This window comes from Gymnodraco acuticeps, unplaced genomic scaffold (assembly GCF_902827175.1).
Source record: "Gymnodraco acuticeps unplaced genomic scaffold, fGymAcu1.1, whole genome shotgun sequence".
NCBI lineage: Eukaryota > Metazoa > Chordata > Actinopteri > Perciformes > Bathydraconidae > Gymnodraco > Gymnodraco acuticeps.
The window spans coordinates 25,418-37,500 of NW_022991076.1; the positions used below are offsets into that span (position 1 = coordinate 25,418).

A 12,083-nucleotide genomic window follows, 5' to 3' on the forward strand; every position below is an offset into this window, starting at 1 on the left:
CACACACACACACACATGATCACACAGCCTGTCCACTTAGATTATTGCTGACTCTGCAGAACTCACTACCAATATGTGTGTGTGTGTGTGTGTGTGTGGTGTGTGTGTGTGTGTGTGTGTGTGTGTGTGTGTGTGTGTGTGTGTGTGTGTGTGTGTGTGTGTGTGTGTGTGTGTGTGTGTGTGTGTGTGTGTGTGTGTGGAGAGATTCAAGCCAACATACTGCTGTATCCTCTTCCTGTGGAGTAAACAGTATGCAAATCTTCAGGAGGATTGTTTGTGGTGAATTCACCTTTACAAGGGACATTGAGCGTGTGTGTGTGTGTGTGTGTGTGTGTGTGTGAGTGTGTGTGTGTGTGTGTGTCTCTTTTCTGCAGTGTTAGAGGAGACATCCCGTTTAGTGCGTCACTGCTACAGGAGGGAAAATGTGAGGTCATTTTAAAAGAGCACTTTGCTGCAGTCACATTGAATTTGACTCACTGTGTGTACACACGTGTAAAAAGAGTTGTACAGTTGGCATTAGTGTCCTTTGTATGTTAGTTGATGTTCACATGGTGTCCAGAACCTACATATTTTAAAACAAACCTCAAGAAGAAGTGTTTTTCATCGGGCCAATCAGAGGCATGATATCATAAGTCTGAGTCTTCGGAAACGGTTACAGATCACAAACTATTTTCTGATGTTGCACCATCTTGAGTTCTCTCTGGTTCTGATACAACAACGACTTGATTACAGTTAGGCAAAGAACATGAGTTTTGTTAAAATATTGAACTGGTTTAAGGGACAGTTTACACTTAATATCTAATTTCCCTCTTACCTGTAGAGCTTTATCGTACATAGTTTGGTGTGAGGTTTGAGTGTTTAATGAGATGTTTGCCTTATCCCCAATCAAATAGAACTAGAAGGCACTCAGCTAATCATGCCTAAAGTGCCAAAACAGCAATGCCTCCTCAGATAATTCATGACCCAGTTACTTAAGATAATCCCCTGAGCTTCCTGTTTGCAGCCTAATGAAGGAACATATTCTACAGTTTTACAACGCAGAAGGAAGCGGACTTAAACTAATGGACGTATGGAGTAGATGTAAACATTAAAGGCGTCCTCCTCCACTGAGCATTAGCTCGCTGTGGGGATGCAGCTTCCTTCTGCGTGGAGGATTATTTGGAGTAACCTGGTCAGGATTTCTGCAGAGACATTATTGAGCGCCATTTTGTTCTATTTTGTTCCAATATGTTGGATAGAAGGCAGACATCTCTACTTCCGATGTCACCAACACCTTGATTGATTCATAGCATTACAGGTGAGATGAAGCATATGCCATTTTGGTTTTAGAATACACACCTCCTTTAGGGTTAGGGACTAAACACTAAATACTGATGTGCTGAAGGTCATGGAAAGAGCGTGATACTGATCAAAAGAAACCAGCATTTATTGTAAGATGAAAACGGGAAACAAACTCTCCCGCGCTACAGTCAGACTTTTTGTTGACACGTCTTTGATGCTCTATTAAAAAACGTCACACTACTATATAATCTAAACTAGCATCCCCACTAGCGATTTGTAAACATAGTATTGGGCATTGCTGAAACCACTGATGCATTCTCCTTATTTTAACGGTCTTTATTTCAACTATCTAAACTTTTAATTTGTTCATTTTTGGACCATGTCTAAGAAGAAATATCAGCTAACCACCTTCCATCCACTAATGACCTTCAACATGAGTTTCATGTAGTAGATGACTTCCTTTACTGCAGGGGTGTCAAACTCACTTTCATCGCGGGCCACATTCGCATAAATGTTGCACTCAAAGGGCCGGTTGTAACTATATAAATATATAATATATATAAAATAATGTATTATATTACATTATTGCCTCAGAATTGTATTATTATCGGATAGGATAATAACTTAGTAATTAACTACGTCTGAAAGCAGAAGTCTGGGGCAAATAATTGCAAGTCTCTTCAGTGCGCATGTCACAAAACGAGATGCATTGTGGGACATGTCGTTTATGGGCAACCTGCTTCTGTAAAGTGGCATGTAACCGTATAATAAACGTATTATATTCTTTGCAAGCTCTTGCGGGGCCACATAAAATGAAGTGTCGCGGGCCGGATTCGGCCCCCGGGCCTTGAGTTTGAGACCCCTGCTACTGGAACAAGCTTTGCCGCTTTCTTACAAAACATCTATGCAACATCAATTAGTTATTCTCCTATTTTGTAGAAGACAGTGTCCATGTGTGACTTCTTCAAGTTCTCACACTCACGGTATAATCACCTCAGAGTATATCCACCTATCCGATGTCACTGTGTTTCCTTTCATCTAGCATCCTACAGGTTGCTCTTTCTGTAATGTTCTCAGTAGTCTTTCCTCTCCCTTTCTTTCCCTCCCTCTCCACTGACATATAGGTCGGTGTAGGATCACAGTGATGAGTTTGGGCACAGATTGCAGCACGGCCAGGCTAAATGGCTCTAATTAGAAGCGTGTGATCCTCCGTCCCAAGCTGAGAGCACTTTTTTTCTTGCCTCATCGTCTTCTTGCAATTGTTTTACCATAAAACATTCTTACTCTATAATCCTCCTCTTTCTTTACATCTCTCTCCCTAGCTGACTTGCACTATTGCTCTTTATTCCCTGTCTCTCAGTATTCACAATTATAGCCAAGTAGTACTTAGGTAATGAGCACTTTCTGAGTCACCAGGTAATGCTTTGCTGTCTCTCCTTCTAATTTGCTAACACAGGCAAACCTGTGTCAGACCACTAACATGATTCAAACAAGCTTGTGTTTTTTGTTCGGTGCTGACTTTTATTAGAAGGGATTATCTAATAGTTGTATAGTTATTTGTCAGCAAATGTTTTGGAGTATAGCTGCGTTCATTGACTTTTGGCCACTTGAGGGCATCAAAGCGGATAGACCATTGGCACTATCACCAGAGGCAAGTGCCTTTTTAAACATCTAGCAAGCTCCAAGAAACATTATCTTCCCATATTATCCCTATCTATATTTATAGAGATATAAAACATGTTCTAGCAACATTAGCATCAGAGTCATATCGATGCACATGTTGGTAACACTGATGGTACCTTCAACTTGAGTTTGGTCTTAGCAACGTATTAGCTGCTACCTTTCAGCTAATGATGGAGTCAACTTTCAAATGTAGTCGAGTTTACTTCCGTTATGATTTGGCTCTACAGTATATGAAAACAGTTGACTCAACAGGACTTACTGTGTTCCTGTTGCTAAGTATTTTACTGTATGTAATGTTGAAGAGGACATATTATGCTAATGTCCAGGTTTATATTTTGTGCTTCAGAGCCCAGTCTACTCTGATTGGTTAGCTGGCTGGTTCTGTTGTGATTGGTCAACCTCTAAGAGAGGTGTTGGAAATGTCCCGCGTATCAAGCACAATGTGTTGCAGCGCTAGCCAAAGAAGCGTGAGTGTTGCATAGTGATGTCACTATGTTCTGAAAGTAAAAAAGGAGTTTAATTTTTATGAACAGCAACAAATCTCATCTTATATCGGCAAAGACGGAGCGACAGTAGCACATTTTCGGAGTTTTGTTCTCCTCGTGAATGTCCGACTTTCCAGTTGTTCTCCACCAACTCCTGGGAAAATACTAGTTGTAAATATTCCACCGTGTTCAGCAGCTAGTTGCTAACTTAGTCTGTCCGCTGTTTAGTGCAAGGCAGCTTTACTGCTGGAAACAGGTACTTGGTTAAGATGGAAACAGCTGAGTGAAGCAAAACCAAACCAAATACTAAAAGAGGCTCAAAGGACACCTGAAGACAGCACGACATGTTGTTAAGTTATTGTCTGGGTTTGTCATGACTAGCAATCACTTCCATGTTAAATAAACAAAGATGTAAAAGACAGAAAGGATTGAGACGGACACAACAGGAAGGATTGAATCAGGAGAGATCTAAAGACCAGGAGACGACAGGAAAGGGAGAACACATTGAAAGTGAAAGGTATAAAAAGGGTGACAGAAATAGAGAGAAAAAAACCGGATGGAGAGGAGTAGAAGATGAAGAGAGAAAGCTAAAGAAAGAGAGCATCCTGGGGAGGAGCTAAGGGAAGAGATTGAGGTCATTCTGAATGACTGACAGGAGCCAAAGAAAGCTTGTAGGTTCAACCAAAAGTGTTATTCTTAAGTTAATTTAAAATGATACATAAATTATAATATCTATGAATTCAAGCTTAATCATCAACATTATAAATAACTAATATTTGGACATTAAAGTTAGATAGTTGTTTTGGTGACACCTGTTGCTGCCATGGTAACATCGAATACTGTAAGCAGCTGCTTTGTCAATCATAAAACAGAACAACAGCTGGTGTTTACAGTGCAGCCAGCTCATGTTGTTTTATTAATGCTTTATTCATCATGTGTTGATGATTGATAATGAGAGAGTATAGTTGCAGGAATGAGTCTTAAACCTGGCAATGAGTTAGCATTTTAGCCCTTCTGGGTTCCCTAGTCTTGAAGTCAAAGTTTTATTGAATTAGTTTTTGGTTAGAAGACTGAAATAAGGTCTGTGGGTTACAGATTTTAACGTTTCAGTCTACAATATAAAATATGTCAGTAAATACCCCACTGTTGAATGTCTGCTTGTTAGCGGTTGCTAAAAGTGACTAAACGAGTCTACTAAACGTCAACAAGCCAACATTAGCCGCCTTTAGCCTAGCGGTGGTGACCTGAAGTCATGCAACTGCGCTGTAATTGGTTTGAATGATTTTCCTGCCGAACACAATGTGTAAGTATTATAAATGCACGTTAGCCAGAGATCTTAATTTCTGCAATATTCCAAAATCCATTAGAAAAATGTCATTTCTTTTTGGCGAGGGAGCTCTTAGCGATGCTAACTTCCGTGTCGGCCTTCAAAATACTGCATTCCTGCACCACTCTATAGCAGACTCAATCTGAGTGTACGCTCCAGACAGGGTGGAGAAAGGCAGCAGGACACAGTTGGTTAGCTTGCTACAGTGTGCAGTCACCTTACATCTCACTGTGTTTGCTCTTCATTCTGTCCTGACATATTTCACACTGATCCACTGAGAAAACATGTGTTAAATGATTACAAACCATTGTTGTCAACCATGGCGACAAATGTTCCTGTGATTGCATCACAATACAAATCTATACGAGGCAGCAGCGGTAGTAGTTAGTTAGGTTATGATTTGGCTGTGCACTAAACTGTGAGCCTAATATCAATTAAATAACATTACAAACAGTAAAACTGGATTATATTTTCCTTTCAATCCTTCATGTGTGAATGCAGTCCAGGAGAAGATGTAATTACTAAATATATACATTACAAATATATTGAATGACCATTGTTGACAAAATGCCGACCATAAGAATCTAAAATGTTGTTTGGTTCCACAGGAATATAACTTTAGATACACACGTTTGTTACTTTGGTTGTAACATATAATTATTGGTCTACATTTGTGCAGAGTTTGGCTGGTAGGGGGTGTGTCCCACTGACAGATCCCACATGCAGACTGTCACCTGACAAGACCAATACAAACTTCTCTGTCGCATGTCCGTTAAACACCTGTATGTTGTACGTTGAAAGAAAACATTCAAATCGGATTGCTCAGATCTGGTCCATGTAATTCCACCAGGGTCAGTTTTCTATCTAGTGTGAAAGCATTTTTAGGATTGTTCTGACTTCAAAACATTCACAGGAAGGTGCTTTAACATAATATTATGTCACAAGAGCAGCAGAGCTAATGCGTACCTAGTGTGTTATAAAGAAAGACAGGTGGATGCGCTGAGATTAGAAGATTAGAGGCAGGACGCAGCAGAAGAGACATTAACAGAAGGTCGGGTGGTAGTACATTTAAAACTAGCTTTAAGTTTGTCTTTTAATAATACATTTCCGACTATATATGTGTGTACTGTACATGAGAGCCCACATACCAACCAATCAATGTCAAGTACATTGACACAGGTGATAATGACAGGATGCAGATATTCAAAGATTGAAGGATAACAAGGGCAACACAGGGTTGCACAACAAAATGTCGTTGTAGATTAGTCCATTATGTCCAACAGAACATTACACAAACAGTAGCAGCAGGTATCTTTAACATGAATACATCAGAGAAACATTGTCCCTCAACTTTGACATTTGAGGTATGCACCAAGTCCTGCAGCTGGCTCATCAAGGGCAACTTGATCCGAGATGCCTGAGTCTTATTTTCCTGGGACCGGACCTCCACTAGGAGGGGTAGTGGAACAGCCTTAAAGGTCTTAATTTGGTAGCTTCGCTCCCCTCTGAGCTCTCTTCCCTCACTACCTGGGGTGTTCCGTGGTGTTTGGCCCAAAGGTTTGTTTCACTGGCTGGTTGGTTGGAAGATGAGCGTGATCCTCTCAAAGTCAGCTGCTCTTAATCCAGTCACCACGGTACCTTCTCCAACACAGTTGCTCCAGTAAAGAAAGACAAAGAGGGAAGAAAAGAAAATGGTTTATACAAAAATGTACGACATTCATGGGAGCTTCTGGTCGTTGCATTAACATGCGCTGCCACCGCTATGTATATCGTGTATAGTTCTATAATGTGCTTGCATAATTGCAAATTGAGAACAAAACTAACCACAAAAAACATGAACCTTGAATCAAAAATCTCAAATATTACCAACATTTAATTGTATTTCACATGTACGTAAATGTAATGTTACTTTTAGAGACTAAAAAGGGAATGAGATCTTACATTTCTTTACAGAATCCAGTCAAAGGAAGAGTAGTAAAAACATTGAAATTAAACAAGGGGATGTTTATTATCTGTATCCTTCCATTATAATAACCCTCCAAAATGCTGGAAAATGAATGTGTGTGTGTGTTTTTTTGTGTATCCAGGGCAGCTCTAGATAGCAGTGTTAAATTAGACCATGATAATAAGCTGTGGGACTTGATGTCTTCACTGAGGATTAGAGGGAGACTTCATCAGTCTGTCTTCATTTCTGACCTGAAACACACACACACACACACACACACACACACACACACACACACACACACACACACACACACACACACACACACACACACACACACACACACACACACACACACACACACGTGCATATACCTGACTGGTTTTAAATCGTGGTTGCTGGACTACGGCTAGTTAATGATAGCACGGAAGAAACTGAGCCATCACTAATGTTATTAGTGACATCCACGCTTTTCCTGCTATGACAAAATGTCCAATTAATCGGGTCAATTCTCACGGTACATGTTCCCAGTTGGCCAAATGATTTAACAACATGCTGTGACATTTCCCAACAGACAACACACAACTGTATTCATCCAGATCAGTCAACAATCCCCCCTACAATCTATGTTGCTTACAGTATAGAGTAGTACGACTTATGGTTGAGTTATTTGGGTGGAATCAAAAATAGTCAAATATAATTTGACTTTTAAACTTGGAAAACAAGTTAAGTCAGAGAAGGGCAGGTGTAAACATTGTCAATATTTAAAATGTTTTGTTTCTATACCGGTCCCGTGTTCTTCACGCAAGGTCTCATGCTGGTTTAGTATATAAACGTCAGAAGAAGGTGGCAGTCTTGAATTCTTCTTTTTGTTTGGGTTAACAAGATCCAGTGTGTTATTTATTTGTTTTGTAACACTGACTCCAGGTCATTATGGTTAAAATCCCCAGCAGGGGAAGATATCCGTCTGGCTGTCTGATGTTCACTGAAGCTGTAGTACAGTTCACTGAGTGCCTCGACTTTTGCTGTTATTGGGAATTGGAGGTATGTACAGCTACCGGCAGAATAGCTAAATTCCCTCCGAAGGAAGAACAATGTTTGGAGGATACAGGGATGCAGCATCACACGCTGTAATCAGAGTCCAGGTTGTAGTCATCAGGCCATGTTTCTGAAAAGACAAAAACACAGCCTCCGTCATGTCGTGCTTTGTAGCCCTTAAAAGGTGTTTGTGGTACACTTTGTTGTTAATGGAGATCACATTGGCTAGTACAGCATGGTTAGGGTCAGGGTTAGGGTTAGGGTGACCTGCCTCTCCTAATGAGAACCAGCAGTTGGGCCTGTTTGGGTTTCAGTTGTTTGTCTTTCCTTCAACTAATATCTCACAGAATCGTACAGCTGCACTTTTGTCTAATGAAGACAAACAAAAGGAACTAGCTAAAGATTGACATTTCACATTTGGAGCTGCATACCTGTTATAGCATTAACCAAATAAAAAGCAGCTTCATTAGATGTTTAAATTTGTATGACAGTATGAGTGCCTATATTACAGTATCTTTAATGCCATTGCCTCCAAATATAATACCTTTTACAGTTAAAGCTGCACTTAATAAATCAATATTTTATTATGAAAAAATAAGTGTGTAAAGTAAGTCAAGTCAGGACATTATAAATTATCTATTGCATCTCCCCTCGACTCTGAAGAGGGTCTTCCAGCTAGTTCATTTAGCTAGCTTTTTTTGTCTCACATTTACTGTGTGTGTCAAACAGCAGTCACACAGTTAGAGGTTAGCTTTTGAACATTACATTCAAAAAACGGTATTTTTGTTTGTAAGATCAGAAACAGTGCCAGGAGGGAAGGGATTATTGGAATGGTTCTTATAAGATGGACACACACTCCATATGAATGCTAAAGTTGCCCTGTGTTGGCTGGAATCTCACTAGGACCTGACAGACATTTCAACTTTATGAGGACACAATATGTCAGGACTTTGATCTACTGCATTTTTTATGAATATGCAACTCTGCTTTCCAGAAGAAGCTGAATATGTAATGACCGTGAAACATTGATGTGGTCAGTATCTGGGCAGCTTAAGCATCTGCAGGCATCTGTGAGGCAGGACATCAGCTATAACAGGCATTAGGAACAGAAAAGGTTCAAATGAAGGTTAAGAAAAAGAGCCTTTATATGTGAGTTAACATTGACATCCATCCCAGCTTTTAGAAAGACGACTGGTACTCCGCATACAGAGAGAGGACCCGACACATCCACTGCATAGAGCAGGGGGAAGAGAGGCATACTGTAGGAAGGTGGGGGGAGAAACAGAGAGAGGGCAACCAACAGTAGGGGGGCAGGGGGAAGCTGCAGAGAAACGGAAATCTCATTACCCAGCGTGTGCACAGTACTGAAAATAACTGATAATACACTACATAAAATATATGAAGAAGTTGTCAAGATGCAAGGTTGATGGAGTGTGTGTGCGTGTGTGTGTATGTATCGGCAAATAAAGGATCATTGATTATGTGCGGAGAGAAACCCACATTGTGATAGACATTTCTCATAATGCATACGTCTCCGTATTCCTCCTGTTTATGTATACACTCATTTTCTCTTTACATTCTATTTTTGTTTTACTGTCTCTTTCAAACCTACACACACGCACAGACACACACACACACACACACACACACGCACACACACACGTATACTCGGTGTACCTCATTACTTTTACACTCTCCATTCATCATCCTTACCTCCCTCCCCCATGCCTCCCCCTCTGACTGGGCTGTTATCAATGGGATTGCAGCAGTCAGGACATTTGCACTGAATTAGCAGCATTCCTTCACTCTCCTCAGCGTGTTATTGGAGCCCCCTATCTGCAGCCTGTAGGCATAGCAACTGCGTCCCACATACTGCAATGGCCCAAACCCCCTCCCCCCAAGCACCAGCAATCACAGGAACACCACAGTTCTAATGACAAAGGCTAAAACTGGTTGGAAAAAGGTCTGAATGCAGATGGCAGTGTCCTGTTGGTTAAGCCTGAATAAAAGGAGGTGATTTATGATGTGCAAATTCAAAAATTCCCCCCTCCCCCCCTCTTTTTCTTCCCTCTGCAGTATGTGGCGTTTGGCTCGCTCTTCTTCATCCTCCTCTCCATCTCCACCTTCTGCCTGGAGACCCACGAAGTCTTCAACACCATCTACAACAAAACAGAGAACGTCACAGTTGGCAACGTGACAACAGAGGAGGTACGCAGAGGTTTTAGTGAATCCCTTTTTCAGTATTAGATATATTAAAGCGACCATAAAAGGGACACTGCAGTGTTCTAGATCTGCAGTTCTAAAGCGGTTAGAATCATGAGACTCAGAATACGAATTGAATGATAAAAAAAATGAAGAAGAGGCCACATTCTGGTCCCAAAGAATCCTACATTTCAAGGTTGAAGCACACAAACCTAAATGTATCATCTCCAATCAGAAGTCCTTCATTTGTCCCACAGCAGGGACATGTACAATGTTACAGCGAAGGGACAATGCAGACAAAGGCCAAAACAAAATTAGATGAGTAACATATAAGGTAGAGAGGCAAACAATAAAGAAAAATCAAATAAAGACATATCCATGGAAACAAAACAGCCTTCTAAAAGTAGTAACATATGTAGCAGCTCACATTGCAGTGCGACTCGGTTGTTTTCTTGAGCTGTCTGCTCATAACTGACATTCTGTCAGTTTGCAAGTTGTTATTAGTATATCGCCCCAATGAGACATAACTTGGTTATTAGAAGGTACTCAGGTGATGAGGAAGGTGAGTTTGGTGTTGTAGTTAACCAAGTGTGCAGTAGCCTACAGAATAACATGATGGGTCTCTTTAATGAACCCAGTACTGAAGTTATCATACCATGAAATGAAATTAAAGTATTTTTTGACATTATTTCGTAAAGATTTTGTGGCCAGAGTTTGAATAGGGACAATAATTGTAATTGTTGCTGTCTGATTCATTCAGAGGCTTCTGTTGTGTTAGATAGTTAGGATTATGCATACCTTTTAATGAGTAAACACATTATAAAATGATCTGATCCTTTGTCTTCTCTTCTACCCGGCAGATAGTGTATGAGGTCGTTACAGATGGCTGGCTGACATACGTGGAGGGCATCTGCGTCATGTGGTTCACCCTTGAGGTAATGGCGCGAGTCGTCTTCTGCCCCGACAAGGCGGAGTTCTTCCGCAGCGCCCTTAACATCATTGACTTTGTGGCCATCGTGCCCTTCTACCTGGAGGTGGCGCTGAGCGGCCTCTCTTCCAAAACAGCCAAAGACGTGCTGAGCTTCCTGCGCGTGGTGCGCTTTGTCCGTATCCTGCGTATCTTCAAGCTGACCCGCCACTTTGTTGGTTTGCGGGTTCTGGGCCACACTCTGCGGGCGAGCACCAACGAGTTCCTGCTGCTAATTATCTTCCTGGCGCTGGGCGTCCTCATCTTTGCAACCATGATCTACTATGCTGAAAGAATTGGCGCCGATCCAGCCGATCCGACGGCAGCGGCCCACACTGCCTTCAAGAACATCCCCATCGGGTTCTGGTGGGCTGTGGTGACCATGACCACGCTGGGCTACGGGGACATGTACCCTGAGACCTGGTCTGGAATGCTGGTGGGGGCCCTCTGCGCCTTGGCCGGTGTGCTGACCATCGCCATGCCTGTGCCTGTCATCGTCAACAACTTCGGCATGTACTACTCCCTGGCCATGGCCAAGCAGAAGCTCCCCAAGAAGAGGAACAAACACATCCCTCGAGCGCCCCAGCCCGGCAGCCCCAACTACTGCAAGCCAGATGCCCTTGCAATGGCAACCGCCTCGCCGCACAGGCTGATGGGAAATGTGATCGGGCCGGGCATGGTGGGATCCGGCAGCATGATGGGAACTGGAGACTGCCCATTGGCACAGGAGGAGATCATCGAGATCAACAGGGCAGGTGAGTGATTGATCAGAACTGAGATCATGCCTGGATGTTGCGTGTGGATGTGAGTGTAAAAGAGCAGAGCTTGTGAAGCTTTTCAAAAGGAAAAGCAGCCGTTAAAGTACCAGAGGTAAATGTCACGTATCCAAATGTAAAGGCCTAGCAACACAATCATTTTAAACAATAATTGAGTTAATTCACGTCAACTTCATTGCTACAAACCTCAGCTCTGCTTGTGACAAAGCACATCTGTGCACATTGTTCACCTCTGTTACCCTCAGGTGTCTCCCCTCAGGTAATAGTATCAAACCTTGTAAAAGGTGATGTGTTTTTACATTAATTCATTTCTTGTCTAGTCTATACATTGTCAAACATTTTTACAAAATTACCGTTTTATAGATTGTATAGAGTTGGC

General features: G+C 41.7%; 1 protein-coding gene across 1 annotated transcript; it reads left to right on the forward strand.

Annotated features, from left to right (window-relative positions):
- Positions 1-9,835: 9,835 nt before the first annotated feature.
- On the forward strand, positions 9,836-11,683 carry LOC117560035 (potassium voltage-gated channel subfamily C member 1-like; the record flags this gene model as incomplete). The annotated part of the gene is given in 2 exon segments (XM_034236786.1): positions 9,836-9,967; positions 10,822-11,683. Coding segments are annotated over 2 exon segments (994 nt in total), but the record flags the coding sequence as incomplete, so codon positions are not given.
- Between the last annotated feature and the right edge of the window lie 400 nt (positions 11,684-12,083).